A 19890-nucleotide genomic window follows, 5' to 3' on the forward strand; every position below is an offset into this window, starting at 1 on the left:
ATAATTCCCAAGATCAGAATGCCTTAAACAGGCTTACCAAGAAACAGGAGTTGAAGGAGGCCACAAATGGAGAAGTCCAAAAATGAACTGAAGTCAAAGGCTTCAGATTTCTTTGTAGCAAGGAGTTTGACAGTCTGGGAGAAAAGGCAGGCCCTCATAGATCAAGCTGTGCCCTGGTTGCTTCATAAATACTGGAAGCTCTGATCCAAGCTGAGCAAAAATGGCTCTTCTCAGGTCTAGTGTCCTCATTCGATTATTCCCGAGTAGCCTGCCCAGTCCAGCTGTTTCTTAGCATGGTTAAGTACAGGTAGTCCTCGACTCAATGACTGTTAGCTTAACGATAGTCCGAAGTTACGACGGCCTCAGAATGGGTGCCTGACAGCCTGTAAAGCACTTCAGAGCATCACAAAATGTTGCACCCCCCTGGTGGTCACATGATCACATTTCTGGTGCTTGGCAACCGGCTTGCATTTACAACCAGTTGCAGTGTCCTGCGGTCACGTGATCACGCCTTGTGACTTTTTTGCCGTTTTCCAGGGAAGCTAGATTTGCTTAACTACTTGTGATTCACTTAACGACCACCATAAAAATGGTCATAAAATCGGGTCCAGTCACGAGGTGACTCAACTTACGACTGCAATGACTTACAACAGAAATTCCGGTCCTCATTGTGGTCCTAAGTCAAAGACTATCTGTACTCCTCTGCCTTGTCTTCTGATGCTCTACTCTCAGATGACCACATTCTTGAAGATATGGTGGAAGGGGTTCCTGGTCCAAGTCAACATCTCCTGAGTCTGGAGCAGGGATGGTGAATAGGGCTAACCAATAGGTTGGTGGCTCAGCATATTTGCTGGAAGTACTGCACCCTGGATCTTGGGAGGCCTCTACCCAATCCTTTTCATCATCATCATCCTTGTTTCAAGAAGACCCTTGTGATAGGACTGTGACATTGCCTCTAATTTAAGCCCAGGGGGAATGCTTCCCCAAAGCTAAAAGTTCTCCTTTTCACAAAGCCATTGCCAGTAGGTTCTTAACTAGGCAGATTGATCAAAAAAACTGGCAGCTTCATGTGTTCATACATTTCTAAATGCCCATTTGGGGAAAGGATGAGGCCTCAAGGAGAAAGTTCATGCTTTGTGAGCCAGGACATCTGCAGAGGGATGCAAGATGGCAGCTGTGACTCTGTGATAGAAGCCCCACCCCTTTGTAGACATGATGCATGTGCGACACATGTAGAAAATTGGTGGAACTTCAGTTGGGTGTTCATAACTACCGTTTTGACTTGATGGGTGGTGGATGCCCTGCAGATGCCCTGTGGTGAGTGAGAAGGCTTGAGTTGCATCATGAACATCTCCAGTTTAAATGAAAAAGGAACTAGGCTTCTGCAACCAGAATAAGTTACTGAGAAATTGGCATAGTTAGTCATTTCCATGAAAAAAGAATCCAGATTGATTCTACCTTCTCTTCTTAAAAAGGGGGGGTTATAATTAGCAATGATTGCAGCCCAACCAGGGGGATCAAGGGTCTAAGTCAAGGTTCCTCAGCCGTGGCAACTCTAAGCTGTGCGGACTTCAACTCCCAGAATTCCCCAGCCAAAGCTGGCTGGGGAATTCTGGGAGTTGAAGTCCGCACAGCTTAGAGTTGCCAAGGTTGAAGAACCCTGGTCTAAGTTACAGCAACAGAGAGGCTCCATTGTGATTTCCAATCCACTGTTGTAGGAATGAAAAACAAGGAATTTCATTTTGTTTCCTTTTTTAAAAAAATTGACCACACCTTGGTATTTTATCTAAAATGGATACAGTGAGGTAAATCCTAATAATGGTTTGCTTTAAAGAGCAGGCTTCAAGTCAGCTTTGAAGAAGCCAGTTTGTTTTGTCAGATCATTGTCAGTTAAGACTTCATAGGAGAACTGTGTTAAGTCTAAGGCGGCAAAAAATCAGGAGGAGTCCAGAAGCCTCTTTTCCGACTCACCAATTTGATTCAAAGCTTTCGTGATCTGCAGCTCCCTTCGTCAGATGCAAATTATTCAAAAATTTAAGCCAGCCACTCCATGCATCTGACAAAGGGAGCTGCGGTTTATGAAAGCTTTTGCCTTTTAATCAAATTTGTCAGTTGGAAAGGGGATGCCAGACTCCTTTCTTGCCGTCTGTTTAAGGTGTGGGTTAAACGTGGTGCATAAAAACCCCAAATCAAAAAATGGCTGTTTTTCTTCCTGAGTGTTGAACTGGACTCACTGAAACTCATCCTGGTTATGAAAAAGCATGGTTTATTGTGATGTCTAAAGACAGGCTGTGTCCGATGAAAGGAAGTAAAAAACTGAAGACACAGCTTAACGCATCAAATCCATGCATTGTGTGAATTCAGTTATTGCAGTTTATGAACAAACCATGGTTAAAACTATTGCATTCTGTAGTCATGTCCACTAGGTAGACCAACCCAAAAAATCAACTACACAGAAAATCTAAAAAGTACTTTTATTGAAATTGACTATAATAGCAGAATCTTGCAAGTCTAATTGTGCTGGGCCTCTACCCCTTCTTACACTCCAGAGAATTAGGGAGGTGTCTGTCTGATCCACTTCTAAATATTGTCTGTCTGTTGTGGAATTAAAATATATTTCATCCCTCACTGGCCTAGCAACAGACCTTGCATATCTCCGTCAAGGTCATCTTCCTTTCTCTCCACAATGGTGGGATGATGTATGAACTCTCAAAATGAATTTGAATAGATGGATAACATTTGCAATTTATGGATCGCTAACATGGATGGGATGCATGTTAAAAAGGCGGGGGGGTTCCAATCACATGACTGTGGTTGTTATCTTGACCTTTTTGACCCCTTTCCTCCCTTGGATGCCTTTGAACACAGTACCTGACACATTATTCTGTTATTCTTAAGTCACAGAATCTGATTTGATATTTTCCTCTTAAACAGATGAGAGTCTTCAAGCTGGCGAAGTCTTGGCCCACTTTAAACACCCTCATAAAAATCATCTTAAATTCATTGGATGCTCTGGGCAACCTTACCCTTGTCCTGGCCATTATCATCTTTATCTTTGCTGTCTTTGGGATGCAACTGTTTGGGAGCAGTTATAAAGACCACTGCAAGAAGTTAGATCCCACTTGCAATCTGCGCTGGCACATGAAGGATTTTTTCCACTCCTTCCTCGTTATTTTCCGAATCCTGTGTGGGGAATGGATCGAGACCATGTGGCAGTGCATGGTGGTGGCTGAACCGTCCCTGTGCCTGCTTGTCTTTGTGCTGGTTATGGTGATCGGAAATTTAGTGGTAAGCTTCCATGCACCCAACCCAATGGAAATTTGGAGGAACTTACTTAAAGAGGTTCAGGACTATGTCTATCAACTAAGGAGTCAAGGTCAACTGTACAGTCAAAGTCCCCCCCCCTTTTGACATGTGTCACATGTGTCACACCTAAAAAAGGGGTGGGTTTTCTACAACTGCCATATTGACCTTTTTGACCTCCCTTCTGTGGATACCTGGATTGATCGTTATGTTTATTTATTTATTTTTAAGAAAGACACACACATGTTGAATTCAGAGGCTGGGAGTTTTTGAGAAGTTCTTTCCTGCAAATGTTCCTGACTTTTGCATTCCTATGCATTTTTTCCTCCCATCTCTAAAGGAATTGAAGCCTTCCGATATTTGTTCTCGGAGACAGAACAGTAGCCTTCAGTTTAGGCCTGAGATATTTGGTTATTTGCGACTGCTGTTGCCAAACAGTTCAAAAGTTTACAGAAAGTACAAAAGACCATCTTGAGAAACTGAATCTTAAGGGATAAAAATAAATTTAGTTACTCTGAATCAGAAACTTAGCAAAACTTTATTGCTTTTCAAACAAGTTAAGATTCATCATGAAAGTTAGAAGTGTGTGTGTCTGCATGCACAGGCATGCATATAAATAGACAATGACACACCACTTGCATATTGTTACCAACAATTCCTACATGGATGTATCCATGAAATCACCAGGAGTTTAACTTTTTGGAGATTTTACAGGTAGTCCTCAACTTATGGCTGTTCGTTTAATGACAGTCTGAAGTTACGACGGCCTCGGAATGGGTGCTTTACAGCCTGTAAAGCACTTCCAAGTGTCACAAAATGTTGCATCACCCCACCCCCTGCAGCCACATGATCACGCTTTGGGCGCTTGACAAATGATTGCATTTTGCAACATTTTTTGCCATTTTCCGGCAAAAAGACACCCATTGGAGATGCTGGATTTTCTTAATGACTACAGTGATTCAGTTAACGACCCATGGTTCACTTAATGACAACCATAAAACGATGGTAAAATTAGGTCCAGTCACGTGGTGGCTCGACTTATGACCGCAATGACTTACAATAGAAATTCCAGTCCCAATTGTGGTCATAAGCCGAGGACTACCTACAGAGCCAACAGGTTCAAAGAAGTTTTCCTCTTGTGAATGATCTCTCCCTTCCCATTAGTGCTCCTGCTGGAATAGCCAGCCTATCTGTTATTAACCCTTTGCTTTCTTTTTTCTTTGAGGTTCTCAATTTGTTCATCGCCCTTCTGCTGAACTCCTTCAGTGCCGACAATCTCACTCAGCTCCCAGAAAATGACAGGGAAACAAACAACCTGAAGATTGCCTTTGCTCGGATCCACAGAGGGCTTCACGCTGCAAAACAGGCGGTGCTGACAGTTTTCTTCAGAGCTTTGGGGCTGAAGAGAAAAGCAGCCCCAAAGAAAGTAAAATGTGACTTGGAGAATAGTGGGGTAGAGCTGAGAAGCCATGGTCATAGTTCCAAAGAGGGTTACAGCAGCCACCAAGCGAGTGAGAAGAGCAACCAAGATGAGTTCATCACCAACCCCAGCGTGTTTGTCTGTGTTCCTATTGCTCATATGGAATCTGATAGCGAAGGCTCAGAAGATTTGGGTTCAGTCCCGGAGACAGAGTGTACGAAGCAGGTGAGGAGCCAGATTCGGCTAATCTCAGCAGGGGGCAGAGTCAGGTTGGGTGGATACTTGGATGAGAGATCTCCGTGACATTCCATGACATCCCATGACATCTTCATGACAATAATTGGATGAGAGATCTCCATGACACCTCCATGACAATAGTTGGATGAGAGATCTCCATGACAATACTTGGATGAGAGATCTCCATGACATCCCATGACATTTCCATGACAATACTTGGATGAGAGATCTCCATGACATCCCATGACATCTCCATGACAATACTTGGATGAGAGATCTCCATGACATCCCATGACATCTCCATGACAATACTTGGATGAGAGATCTCCATGACATCCCATGACATCTCCATGACAATACTTGGATGAGAGATCTCCATGACATCCCATGACATTTCCATGACAATACTTGGATGAGAGATCTCCATGACATCCCATGACATCTCCATGACAATACTTGGATGAGAGATCTCCATGACATCCCATGACATCTCCATGACAATACTTGGATGAGAGATCTCCATGACATCCCATGACATTTCCATGACAATACTTGGATGAGAGATCTCCATGACATCCCATGACATCTCCATGACAATACTTGGATGAGAGATCTCCATGACATCCCATGACATCTCCATGACAATACTTGGATGAGAGATCTCCATGACATCCCATGACATTTCCATGATAATACTTGGATGAGAGATCTCCATGACATCCCATGACATCTCCATGACAATACTTGGATGAGAGATCTCCATGACATTCCAAGGCCATAGGCTAGGTAGGGAAGTTGAAAATGCATCTCTGAAGAAGACAATGGCTAACCATAGAAGGATAGCTATGGTGGGTCCATAAAGTCATCAGGAACTGAGTGTGACTCAAAGGAGAAGTTATTTTTTATTAGTTATCTCCCTTAGAGGGTCAGTACTGGTCCACCTAGTGCTCAGTAAAGCTCCTGGTTTTGCTGCTTACCTGGTAACCAAATTTTGTCAGAAATTGCAACGTTTTGGAAATCTGGCATCTGGCACAAGGGCTGGAACATCTGCTATTTCCTTGCATCCTCTCTTTCCACATGAGAATGTCTACCTAGGTCTGTAGGCAGAAATGCTGGTAAATATATTCTGGGAAGATGCATATTCTACTCTCTTGGATAAGCAGCAGCAAATAGCAAAAAACCATAGCAAAAAAGTCAAAAGGGCAGCCACAACCATGGATCAAAGCCTCACCCCTTTTTTATATGATTTTCTTGGCTCCCTTTCTATGGACATTCCTGAACAGCAGATTCAGGTATGGGGATATTTGTTGGAAAATGGTACATCAAAAAGGAGAAAAACAAACTAAGACAGAATCCTGATTTTCAGGCTTCAAGCAGCGGCATCTGTAGGGTTGACACCTGCAAAAGAGGGGTTGGGCTTGGGTCATGTGATTGTGGCCGCCATCTTGGTAGCAAAAGCAACACAAGTCTTGGCAAAGTAGTTTTGAGTCCCAACTATTGCAATTTTCAGCAGGAAAACCAGCTGCGCTTGAGAGGAGAAAAGACCAAAGGCTGCGAGGTCTGGAGTCGGACATCAGAAATTTCTGTCCCAGAGGAAAGAAATGTACAAGTGAAAGTTGGATCCTCGCTGCCCAAGCAAAAGGAAGTAAATACTGTTCCCCAATCCACAGCCCAAGAAAAATGTTGCCAATGTGATATATTATGAAGTTCGCCCTCCCAAATGGATATTCTCTGGGGGACTTGGGGCCATTCATTCTTTTGCAGCCCAACTTATCTTGTAGAGTTGTTGATACAGGGAGGGTTGCCTTGAGCTTCCTGTGGCAAGGTGGGGTCTAAATCTAACTAATAAATAATAATGATGATAACTGCGACAATATGATCACGAGTCTAGTCTGTCTTGACCGCAGAACCAAATGGCTCTGCAACAAATTAGTTGAAATGGAATACGGGTAGTCCTCGACATATGACCATAATTAGGACTGGAACGTCTGTTGCTAAGCGAGGCAGTTGTTAAGTGAGTCACCCCGATTTTACGACCTTTTTTGCCGTGGTCATTAAGTGAATCTGGCTTCCTGCATTGACTTTGCTTGTTGGAAGCTGGCTGAGAAGGTTGCAAATGGTGATCACGTGGCCCCAGAATGCTGCAATCATTGTAAGTGTGAGCCAATTGCCAAGCACCTGAATTTTTATCATGTGACCACAGGGACACTGCAGTGATCTTAAGTGTGAGGACCAGTCACACATCACTTTTTTCAGTGCTGTCGTAACTTTGAATGGTCACTAAAAAAATGGTTGTAAGTTGAGGACTGCCTGTACAGTAACCAAGCAGAATCCCCATGGTAAAAAGGAACAGTCCCAGAAGCTGAACTCAAACTCAAGAGAAGCGTATTAACTAAGGTTGTGCAGAGATCTAAATCTGCTTGGCACACCCATGGGTGTGTTCTCCTGTGATCCGGCGATGGCCCTCTTCTATCGCTGAACAGTCCTGGGAAAAGACACATCGGATTTAAGGTGCTCCCAGTAGGTGTGCCATCTGCCATAATCTCCAAATAACTTTTGCCCTTTGAATTTGGACCACCACACAACCCTGATGCTACCATTCCATGTCGAAAAAATGGAGGTGTCTTCTCTATGCATTTAATCTAGCAATGCCAAGGGACAGCTGAGCCAGTGGAAATGTCAGGCCTATCTTTTTGGTTTTGTAGAATGGAGACTCAACCAGTTGCTCAGAAGGCAGCACTGTGGATCTGACAGACCCAGATGAATTCCTGAAGAACGTCCCTGAGCTAGTTGAGGATCTGAAGGAGCCAGATGATTGTTTCCCAGAAAGTAAGGAACTGCTTGACAGATCTACATGACTTTATAATCAAAAGGATGTCACCAGGGACGTTTGTGGGTCTGTGTGTCAAAATCTGGAAGATGGTGGGTATGCCATTTGTAACTGAAGCCCTGCCCCTTGAGTATGTGCATACGTATACAAAGGGGTGGGGCGTCAGTCATGATGCCACACCCACCATCATGCAGATTTTGACACACAGACCCACAGATGTACCAGGGTGTCACCAAAACTGGTCACTTCGGATTTCTTCTGAAGTATAGTTCTGGGAAAAAGTATATCCAATGTTCTTTAAAGACTGCCCAGTTGATTTCTTTTCCAGCAGTCCAATAATCTGTGCATCTTTGATGGGATGAGTTCTGATTTTAAAAGCTGAAATTGTTATTCCCCCCAACAGAGAATTTATAACCACTGACTTGTTTCTTTATCACACCCTAACACTAGTCTGTCCTTGACCCAATTTTCATGGTTCTCCACATATCTAACAGTGCAACTTGGTAGGCATGTCACCACGTTTTCCCCCTCCCTCTTCTTTTGAATCCAACCATCTTTCCTGAAGATGAACACTTGATTTTGTACAACCTTATTTGCCACAGTAAGTTATTACCTCTATGAATTTTATATATATTTTTTCTCCCCAGCCAATTCAGCTACAATTGCTTTTGAATACTTTATCCAGAAACAGTGGTCTAAACTTTCCATCACCCTGGACAGTATGGCCAACTAGATTAGTGGTGCCTTCCCAGGGAGGTTCACCAAGCATCATGAAATACAGGATGCAAGCTAAAAATATCTTATTAACCTGTTCACAGGAAATGCTTCTGCCCAGTAATACACATTGTGCCTTCAATGTCTCTTTCAGGATGCGTTCACCGTTATCCTTGGTGTTCAGTGAATACCACTAAGTTTCCAGGCAAAACGTGGTGGAATCTAAGAAAGACATGTTACCAAATCGTAGAACACAACTGGTTTGAAAGCTTCATTGTGTTCATTATTTTGCTAAGTAGTGGAGCTTTGGTAAGTTAACTCTTTTGTTGTTGTTGTTGTTATTGTTTATTCGTTCAGTCGCTTCCGACTCTTCGTGGCTTCATGGACCAGCCCACGCCAGAGCTTCCTGTCGGTCGTCAACACCCCCAGCTCCCCCAGGGATGAGTCCATCACCTCTAGAATATCATCCATCCATCTTGCCCTTGGTCGGCCCCTCTTCCTTTTGCCTTCCACTCTCCCCAGCATCAGCATCTTCTCCAGGGTATCTTGTCTTCTCATTATGTGGCCAAAGTATTTCAGTTTTGCCTTGAATATCATTCCCTCCAGTGAGCAGTCTGGCTTTATTTCCTGGAGGATGGACTGGTCTGATCTTCTGGCAGTCCAAGGCACTCTCAGAATTTTCCTCCCAACACCACAGTTCCAAAGCATCGATCTTCCTTCCCTCAGCCTTCCTTATGGTCCAGCTCTCGCAGCCATATGTTACTACGGGGAACACCATTGTTTTAACTATGCGGACCTTTGTTGTCAGTGTGATGTCTCTGCTCTTAACTATTTTATCGAGATTTGTCATTGCTCTTCTTCCAAGGATTAAGCTCTTCTGATTTCCTGACTGCAGTCAGCATCTGCAGTAATCTTTGCACCTAGAAATACAAAGTCTTTCACTGCTTCTACATTTTCTCCCTCTATTTGCCAGTTATCAATCAAACTGGTTGCCATAATCTTGGTTTTTTTGAGGTTTAGCTGCAAGCCAGCTTTTGCACTTTCTCCTTTCACCTTCATCATAAGGCTCCTCAGTTCCTCTTCGCTTTCAGCCATCAAAGTGGTATCATTTTTTTTTACATTAACTGAAACAGAGCAAAGGAAGGTGCATTCCCATTTCCAGTAAGGAATAATGTAGACAAATAAACAAGGGGAGGACAGTTAGCTTTGCTAAAAATCTGATCCATCACTGATCTGTTGTTTAGGAAAGACACCGAAGGTTGGATCTCATTCTACTACTTCCATAATTCTTTCACAATGCTTATTGTTTTGTGGAACCTGGCTGAATGCCTGAACCAAATTTTCATGGGAAACCACTCATCTGCTTCCACCATGGGTTTCTTACTGGATCTGATTAGATTTGGGGGGGGGTTTCTCTCACTAATATGAAGGCAGCATCGTATCAGAATGATTTTTGGTCATTTCATCAGTGTTTGGGAGCCGCTTCTGTACATTATTAATAGTCAAAGGGGAAAAAAATGAATGATAGATGGAACTGAAAACTGCAGCTATCCTGGATCATGTCTACAAGGTCCTGTAAAACATGTGGAGCATGTCTGAAAAAAAAATGGCAGATTGTCAAAACTTTGCTAATAGATTGGTATCCTTCTGCAGTCATGGAAAGAATATTTAAAAGCAGCACTGGGGAGAAAGTTAGAGATCGTTACAGGCATCCCTAATTCATGATGTTGTCAGTTAGGCCAATCTGATTGGTTTCATGTGTTGTGACATGATCACACATATTACCAGATCCTTAATTGCCCGAGAACATTTAGAGATAGACAGATTGGAAAAGGAAAGTAGGTCAAAATAATAGCTAAAGCAACAGAGAAGAGAAGAAATAGTTATGAACTGAGGAGAGCATAATAAAGGAGGTTTTTTTTTTAAGAGTTACAAGTTTCACATACCCTATTTTTAGTCCCTGATTTTCATGGAGAAATATTTGCTATAGCTTCCTTGTGTTCTGTTTGTCTAATGTTCCTGCAGCATGTCTGTGCGTGTGTGTGTGTGTGTGTGTGTGTGAGAGAGAGAGAGAGAGAGAAAGAGAGATCTATTTAAAAATTGTAAATTTAATAATATTCTGCAAATATTATAGCCAGATGTGCCTTCTTATCTCAGGCATTTGAAGATATTTACCAGAATGAGAGGCAGAATATTAAAATCATGCTGGAATATGCTGACAAAATCTTCACCTACATATTTATCTTAGAAATGTTGTTGAAATGGGTGGCTTATGGATTCCACAAATACTTCACCAATGCCTGGTGTTGGCTTGATTTCCTGATTGTAGATGTAAGTATTGCAGTTGAACAGTGGTATGGAATGGATCACATTGCTTTCCAAGGGAGCATGAGTTGATTTCCAAAACCTTGGGGTACCGGGGCCAACACATTGAAGATTTCAACTCAGAGCATGGGCAGTTGTAGAAAAAGGCAAATTCCATGAGATGGATGGAAAGGAATTGAAAATGAAACTGCCCGCATTGTAATGTCCTGATACACATCTATGGCACAACCTTGTCTGGAATTCTCTGTATTGTTCTGGCTGCCATATTTGAAAAATAATAGACCTGGAAGAAGTTGTGAAGAAGAACAACCTACATGGCATAAATAGCTTTCTTACAAGAAAAGACTAGAAAGCTTTGAAGAAAGGCAGCTGGCTGGGACTTGATTGAGATGTGTGAAGTTGTATAAAATAATGCATGGCATGGAGAAAGCAGAAGCAGCGCCCTCTGGTGGGACCCAGGAAGCATGTGTTTTCTATTGCAGCACCTCATCTCTGGAATGATCCCCATATACAGTTGGCCCCAACCCTCCTGGTCTTTAGAAAGGCACTAAAAACTGGTTCTGTTCTTGGGTGGGGGGCCAAGATGATGGGAGTTTCCACCTGGAGAAGTGTAACAGAACTTTGAGTCCTGTTATTAATATGGACCATTGGCTGAATTCTCCACTGAAACCATCCAAACCAAACTTGAGGCTAGAACATCTTTTACATATTTTGTGATCTAGGCATTTGAAGGTCAGACATGAAAATCCGCTCACGTAATAGAATTTATAGCAGAATACAGCAGAATATTTACAAGTCTGAATATTCATGCTAAGGTGTGAAGGGAAGATTAAAGGAATGCTAGATGATAGATCACTGGTCTATTCTCCAGGTTTTGTGAAATGAAACCCTTTTGTACCCTTTCAGTTTTAACAGAAAAGTATAAAACAGAAAAGTATGAAGTATAAAACACACAATGGTTTGTGTGTTTTTAGTATGGAGGGAGGCAAAGTGAGTAATAAATTAAAAGCATGCGGTAGCCATTTCAATATTATTCTTCCTGTTTTCTCTTTTAGGTCTCCTTGATAACTCTTATAGCAAATTTACTTGGAAAATCAGAGATCGGGGCCATGAAATCTCTCCGGACTTTGCGAGCTTTGCGGCCGCTAAGAGCCCTGTCACGATTTGAAGGGATGCGGGTAAGGAGAACGAAAGCCATTGCTTTTGAAGCAGCTTCAAAGTTATAGCCACAAATGTGAGATGGCCAAAGGATTGGAGCAGAGACTTCCCCAAAGGGAGATTAGCCTTATAAATACAACACACATAAAAAAATGGATGGAGCTTTGATCACACCATCATGGCCACCATCTTGACTTTTTTGACTATGCCCTGTGGACATCCCTGCACTAAAGGCTTTTGGGTAGATAGCAGATGGTTGGCATCAGATCTTCAGAGTATATGTGTCAGATATAGAGCGAAGAACCATGCTGAGACCAGAAGATTTAGCTATAGTGTTTATTGTTCTACTCTACTAGACAAAATCCTGCTAAACTAAAAAGGTACTAACAAACCCTACTAGAGAGACCAGAAATAGGCTGACCACACGTCCCGTTTTGAACGGGACAGTCCCGTTTTTTTAACATTTCCAGACCGTCCTGTCGTTTTAATATAAATGTCCATTTTGTCCCGTTTTCTTAAAAACCTTACTTAAAAATTTGAAAGTTCCCACGAACCTGTCAGAAGGCAGTCTGACTTTGAGTGGAAGGAGGGGGAGCTCAGCAGAAACGGCGGGAAAAAAGCCGCAGAGCTCAACCCGGTGGGAAACCTAAAAAGGAAAAAACAGGATCAGCTGATAGGCGGTGATCAAAGGGCGAGCCGATCGGCTCCTGCCTTGAAACGGTGGGAAGAAAAGAACGTAAAAGCACGGCCAGAGGAGGAACCGCTTGTCGGGGACAACCGTTCACCAGACTCTCCAGCCCAGCCTTGCCTCTTGCAAATGGAGGAATCCGAAGATTCCCAGCCCGAGAAAACCAGAGAAGTTCCTGCCTGCCGATCCAGCCCGTTTTGCCATCCCAACGTCCCGTTTTTGTCTCAAGGAAATATGGTCAGCCTAACCAGAAACCTAAGGTAGTTCTTTTCTGGTCTTCTTGATTGGAAACCGAAGAGATTCAGTACTGCGCATGTACTTTTCCCCCTGGAGAGGGCCCCCCTCTTCTTCACCAGCAATCTCCATAACAATATGTAGAGAGAATTGGGAATGGCCTTGAAGGACAGGAGGAAGAGGTACTACCAAGGCAGTGGTCGGATAAGAGGGGCCTGAGCCCAGGCCAAGAAAGTAACTTGAGGAAATGTCTCAGACAAGCCCCTCCCTACTTCACACGAAGGTAAAGTGGGGGAGGGAGAAGCACATTCAGACTTGCAAGGTTCTGTTGCAATAAAAGTACATGACATTGGTTTCTTAGTCTGGTATACCTTGTAGGGCTTCCTAGAAAGTATCAGTATTTTTAAAGTGAAAACCTTTCAAAACTGGAATATGGAGAGTGCGGGAAGGAAATCTTCAGCATTCAGACCATTTTCTTCCAATTGCTTTGAAAATCGTATTTGTCAGAAGACGGTTAGCAGCCTGAGTGAGCCCGTGGATTAAAACAGCATCAGATTATCTCCATAGACATCAGCCACGGAACTTTACTGCTGTTTTCCTTTATCTCCTCTGGTTTGCTGTTGCTTTTGGCATAAGTTCCAAGGAGCTATTTTTGATTACTTAAGCGTTTAATAGCTTGATTCCAAATAACTAAGAGGATACTCCTCTGATAGGTCCCAACATAGCCTCTGTGGAGCACCGCTACAGTCATCTCATCCCTAACAAACCACCATGGCATTAACAAGGGTGATAATGCTGGTTCCAGGTGCACCTTGCATTCTGAATATACTTTGCTGAGTTGGAAGCTAATCCTCCTCATCTGAAATAGCTTACTTACAAATAGGGATAAGCAGTGACGTTGAATACACATACTAAATCCATAATTGTACGCAGAAAGGTGCTGAAATCACATTTCATGGCCACAGGATATTTTTTTCCTACTGTGGATACAATGTGTTGGAATACACTACAGGTAGTCCTCACTTACCAACCGCAACTCAGACTGGCAACTTCGTCGCTAAGCGGCAAGGTTGTAAATTGAAAAATCATGTGACTGTGACAACTTATGATGGCAGTTCTGGCAGTTCCCGTTGCAGTCATTAACTGAATCCCACACGGTCATTAAGTGTGACATCATGTGATTGCGACTTGCAACTTCCTGCTGGCTTCCCTGTTGACTTTGCTTGTCAGAAGCCGGCAGTGAAGGTCGCAAATGGTGATTGTGTGACTGTGGGATGCTGTGACCATCGTAATTGTGTGCTGGTTGCCAACCGCTTGAATTGTGATCATGTGACCATGGGGACGCTGCGACAGCTGCAACATCGAGGATTGGTTGTAAGTCCCCTTGTTCAGCACTGTCATAACTATGAACTATTGTTGAATGACGGGTCTTTAAGTGAGGACTACCTGTATATTTTTCTCTTGCATTAAACAACTTTCCAGGCAACTGTACCATCTGTGCAAAAGATAATCTCTTGTTTCATCACTGTTTGTTCATTGCACAATTTGTTTTTTTTTTAAGAAAAACCACAATCAAACCAACCACAGAGAAGTTTTAAAGCTCATCATGTTACCTTAAATCTATTTTACACTTAATTTGGAGTCTTTGACCTCAAAGTCTGCCCTAGTTCCATGGCTAAGAGATTATGTTCGTGTATATAATAATTGAGCTCAAGCAATTTAGCCTGAACAGAGCAGAGAAACAGGGGTGTTGCGGAGACCATGCACTCTGCCACAGTAAATGACGTAGCACATAGAAACTCAAGGCAGCAACCCTTAAAGTAATTATTTTAAAGTAGTCCAGACAATGAGGCTATTTCAAGGTGCTCCTCACTCTATGCTGTTTAAACAGAGTACAGAGAAGTTAATGTACCCTTTCTGTCAAAGTGCTGAAACTAACTGATGTTGCTGAAATAACTATTCTGAAGTTTGTGTAACCCTCTTTTACAGTTTGAGGCAGTCCTGTAATGCCGGCAGATCCTCTCCAACTCATAGTTTAGCCCAGTGTTTTCAAACTTGGTACCTTTAAGATGGGTGGACTTCAACTCCCAGAATTCCCTAGCCATCATGGCTGGCTAGGGAATTCTGGAAGTTGAAGTCCACCGTCTTAAAGCGGCAAGTTGGAAAAACACTGGTTTAGTCCTCTGTAGAGAAGAATTATATTTACCCTTTCTTCTGATGCCCCATATATCATCTTAAGAACATAAGAATAGCATCCTGGATCAGGCCAAGGCCCATCGTAGTCCTGTATCTCGCAGTGGCCAGCTGTCTCTGAGCTGCTCCCAGGCAGGAGAGGTGAAACCCACCCCTCGCTTACTGCTGTAGCACAACACACAAAAGCTAGCCCTGAGAACTGATTTCCCCAGGGGTCTCCTAAGCAGGATCCCATTCATCTCAAGCGCAGAGGCTGCCAAATCTACCAGCCTGGGGGTGCTAAAGGGTGATTTCTATCAGCTCAGGAACATCCAGCAAGTAAAAGCACACCACCTCTACCATTGTGAACTTTTTACAGCTTTACTTTTGTCACTAGGGAGCAGCACTGAGACCCATGAGGCACGTCCACAAGTGAAATAGTAACCTGAAACAATGCTAGATCAATGGGCGGATTTCCCACCATGCTGGCTGGGGAATTCTGGGAGCTGAAGTCCACAGATTGTAAAGTTGCCAGGGTTGAGAAACGCTGGGTGAAGGGAATGAGCAAGGATGAACGGTTTTTTGAGAGTAAATAATAACGATCAGGATTGCAAGTTTGAATTGGAAAATGGACCTTGACTGGGTCACCTCTCCTTCCTGAGAGACAGATGGGACTGGAGTTCGCTCCATTAAGTAAATTAGGACTACTAAGTTTGGGCTACAGAATGCTGGATTTCACCAAAGGCAGTGAAAAGTTTTGCGTTGCTGCACCTCTTGCTGTTTATCTTGTGGCCATCAGGGATTTTGCTGCCCAGATCGGGTAGTGCTATGGTGACAGTTGGCTGACCCCACATCAACAGCCCAAGGCCAGAATATCTAGATCTGGATGAGGACCCTTCTTAGCAAGTTCAGCTGCTGTTGCGTTTAGCCCTCCCCACACAAAGGGACAAGCTAATCACGGTAGAGGCTTGTGTGATCAGTGAAAGCAGGTTTGGGGACTGTTTCGATCAGAAGGTGACATCTTTTAAGAAAAACAACTTGGATAGGATTTTTTTTTTTAAGATGGCATTGAGCAACATTTATTTTTTAAAAAATCTTGGTAATAGATAGAGGGTTTTGGTTTAAAGCCATCGCAACCAACAGATGCACGAATTTAAAAGAGCCAACTGTTTTACATTCCTAGTAACTAGAATTCTGCTGGGGCTTGCTCCGTCTGTTCCTCCCTTCCTTTTCCATCACAGGTGGTGGTCAATGCCTTGCTGGGGGCCATCCCTTCCATTATGAACGTGCTGCTTGTCTGCCTGATTTTTTGGCTCATCTTCAGCATTGTGGGAGTCAGCCTGTTTGCCGGAAAATTTGGAAAATGCATTAACAAGACTGAAGCAAATAGCTCCATCAATGAAAAACTTATTTCTCAGAAGTCAGATTGCGAGCGTGAAAACAGCACCCAACTATTGTATTGGACCACCGTTAAAGTGAATTTTGATAACGTTGGCTCAGGCTATCTGGCTCTTCTTCAAGTGGTAGGTTTGAGAATTCTGGGTGATCTCTCTTTCCTTCTCTTTCACACACACACACACAACCACCGCACCCCACCCCTTATACAGGTAGCCCTTACTTAACAACCATTCATTTAGTGATGGTTCAGACTTATGATGGTGCTGAAAAAAACGACTTATGACCAGTCCTCATACTTATGACTGTCACAGCATCCCCATGATCACGTGATCATGATTTGAGCGCTTGGCAACTGGTTCAATTTATGACCAATGTTCCACAGTCACATGATCACCATTTTCGACCTTCCCGGCTGGCTTCTGGCAAGCAAATTCAATGGGAAACTATGTGATTTGCTTAATGACCACATGGCTTGCTTAACACCCACAGTGATTCAATTAATGACCACCACAAAAAGGTCATAAAATCAGGTCAGATTTGATTAATGACCACTTTGCCTAGCAACCGAAATTCCTGTCCCCATTGTGGTCATTAAGTGAGGACTACCTGCTGTCTCAGCCATAATTTAGTTACATGCTTATTTAATTTGTATTCTGCTTTTCATTGATGCTGCAAGATTTACAGGAGGAAGATGAGCTGATCAGCCAATGGCACAAAGACCCCACCAGGGTTTTTCTCCAGGCACTAATATACTTTGTGACGAAAGTATCAGTCTTGGATCCTGCAAAAAACAGCCTCTATGTTTTATATTATAACACAAGTACACATACTATATCATAGTGGCATATAATTAGAAATATATTACTAGCCTTTGTGTGTCTGGAACCAGCTGTCACCTATCCTCCACCTTCCGAATCCTTAAAAAAGAGAAAAAGCAAGTATATGATCCTCTAATTAAGAGGCTTCAAAGATGTTTGATGACAATAAAATTTCAATATGTAATCTTGGCCAAAATCATATGCATGTTTCTTCATGTTTGTTCAAGTGATTAAGAGCTATGTGTTCCAGCTTTCATACCCCTGGGGTAGATGGTTTTTATTTCAAAAGAAATGCCATATTCATCAAATGAATGGTGCTTACAAATATTTCTGTTATGCTCTTTTATGTGGTCAACGTCTTGACTGACCATCGCTAAAAGATTTACATCTTATTAACTCCCATGTTGCCATTTCATCCTGGTGACCTCTTCTTATGTCACTTTGATGACTCTATTTGGCTTGACAAACAATCTGCTGACCCCTACATTAATTAATCAGTTAACTGGCTTTCATGCCTCTTTTAAAGCTACCTAATGTGATTGCTCATCAAACCTCTAAACAAAAATATTATGTTTCAAGCATATGATTTTAATATCAAATTAATCAAAGTAGTGCTGTAGTTGAGAAAAATGGACCCAAGGTAGCCAAGTCCTGCTTGGGATTTGCCATTGTCTAAGCCAGTGTTTCTCAACCCTGGCCACTTTCAGATGTGTGGACGTCAACTCCCAGAATTCCCCAGCCAGCATGCCAGCATTCCCCATTCCCCATCATGCTGGCTGGGGAATTCTGGGAGTTAGACATTGGTCTAAGCAGAGGACAGCATCCTCTAGGCTATTGGCTGGTCTCAGAAGCTAAGCAGGCTTAGCCTGGGCTAGTACTTGGATGGGAGACTACTGGGAATCCTAAGGATGCAGGCTAGATGGGGAAACTTAAAGAAGATAAATCCTAGAAGGCAATGGTAAACCAGTTGGGTAAGCTTACCAAGTAAACTATGGATGCAGATCACTAGGAGTCAAACTTAACTTGTAGGCATCCTTATCTTTTCTTTTGTAATTCAGAAGCAACATGTGTGATTATCTCCAAGATGTTCTGAATGGAAACTGATGCACAGTCTTCAGCTGGCTTCTTTCCCCATTGTCCAGCAGCTTCTCTATAGCCATTATTTGACCATGTTTATCTTGTTTTCTTCTAGGCAACTTTTAAAGGTTGGATGGACATAATGTACGCAGCAGTTGACTCAACAGGAGTAAGAGAAATGCATTTCTTTCCCTTCTTCTTGTGCTAATCTTAACCAACACTTTCCCCCTCTGCCCAGTTGGAAAGTAACGTAAGGGCATCTGTTCACAGCCACACTTAATGTCAGATGAAACGTGAGGCTGTTCCTTGGCTCTGTGGAGGATGGTGATATCCCGCTGCTTTCTAAAGCTGAGTTCACACAATATGTACATATGCTAAAGTTGACTAAAATGGGGTGTGGGAGTTTGTGGTACATAGTTATGGGAACCCAGCTAGTCTGAAAATGGTGTTTTCCCTCAACTTCATCCCAATACAAATCTTGCCATATGGACAATCCACAACAGCTTGGTGATGTTTTTTCTTTATTATTACGGTCACAGACCAGAATTATAAATTAAAAAAAAATACATTGAAATGCGTTGAAATACATTAAAAATACATTAAATGAAATGAACAAAACATGATAATATATTTACAGATTGATAGAATCGTCACTGGGCAGTCGAGGTCTGCCTAATTTGCAGACCGTATAGCAGAATTTAGCTATGTTCAGGGAAAGTAAATCATTCTGATCAGATAGCCACAATGAACGTAAGAAAGATCAGAATTTCCTGGATATTTTATCAAATGAGGAGTTATTAAATGGGTTCGTGGTTTGGTGATGTTACTGGCAGTGTACTCGTCAGGAGCTGGAATTCCTCAGCTCCAAGTGGTGGATAATTCTGCTGCAGGGACACCCCTATCTTGCATTGCCCCCCTTGACCATTTGGGCTTTGACTGTGAAAGACGCCTGGCCTATGCGTCTTATTTCTCGTTTGGGAGAATGTGTGGGGATATGCGAATGTCACGGGAGACAGAATGCAAGTCTTCCAGGAGATGTCTAAAACTAGCTCTCCTGCCCCCCAATTTTTTGAGATTCAGCTGGGATTGGGGTAAACTGGTGTATGACAGTTTGTACTGGATTGTGTTTGGCAGTGAAGTTCTTCCTATGTGCCAGAATTTGTAAGAGACAGAAATACAGAAGCCCCCAGAACCAGAATTGCAGTTGAAAGGACAGCTGGAAGAAGGGAGAGGTTTCTTGGTTTCTTCCAAAGTGGTCAACTGGATCCCAGTAAACCTCCCTCCTCAATTTCTGTCTTACTAACCAAGTTGAGAGTGATGTGGGAATCCAAGCCAAGCCAAGCTTTCCTAAAGCCAAATTACTACATGTAGGTAAAGTAACGTCACCTTTGAGTTGAACTCGGTTCGTGGTAACTTAAATGGACACATCACTGTCTTTTACTTGGTGTGATATGGAAGTGATTCGATGTTGCTTTATTTTGGGTTGCTTTCCCAACTCTTCCAACTTTTCAGCCTA

At 42.8% G+C, this 19890-nt stretch overlaps 1 protein-coding gene across 1 annotated transcript in view; it reads left to right on the forward strand.

Moving 5' to 3' along the window:
- The window catches only part of LOC134496138 (sodium channel protein type 5 subunit alpha-like), a 59941-nt gene that overhangs the window by 24990 nt on the left and 15061 nt on the right, over positions 1 to 19890 (forward strand). Inside the window, exons 15-23 of the mRNA XM_063301894.1 lie at positions 2935 to 3288; positions 4529 to 4948; positions 6471 to 6605; positions 7666 to 7789; positions 8659 to 8813; positions 10662 to 10835; positions 11885 to 12007; positions 16323 to 16604; positions 18490 to 18543. Coding sequence (XP_063157964.1) covers positions 2935 to 3288; positions 4529 to 4948; positions 6471 to 6605; positions 7666 to 7789; positions 8659 to 8813; positions 10662 to 10835; positions 11885 to 12007; positions 16323 to 16604; positions 18490 to 18543 — 1821 coding nt within the window. The remainder of the gene's footprint in view (positions 1 to 2934; positions 3289 to 4528; positions 4949 to 6470; positions 6606 to 7665; positions 7790 to 8658; positions 8814 to 10661; positions 10836 to 11884; positions 12008 to 16322; positions 16605 to 18489; positions 18544 to 19890) is intronic.

Source organism: Candoia aspera, chromosome 4, assembly GCF_035149785.1.
Source record: "Candoia aspera isolate rCanAsp1 chromosome 4, rCanAsp1.hap2, whole genome shotgun sequence".
NCBI lineage: Eukaryota > Metazoa > Chordata > Lepidosauria > Squamata > Boidae > Candoia > Candoia aspera.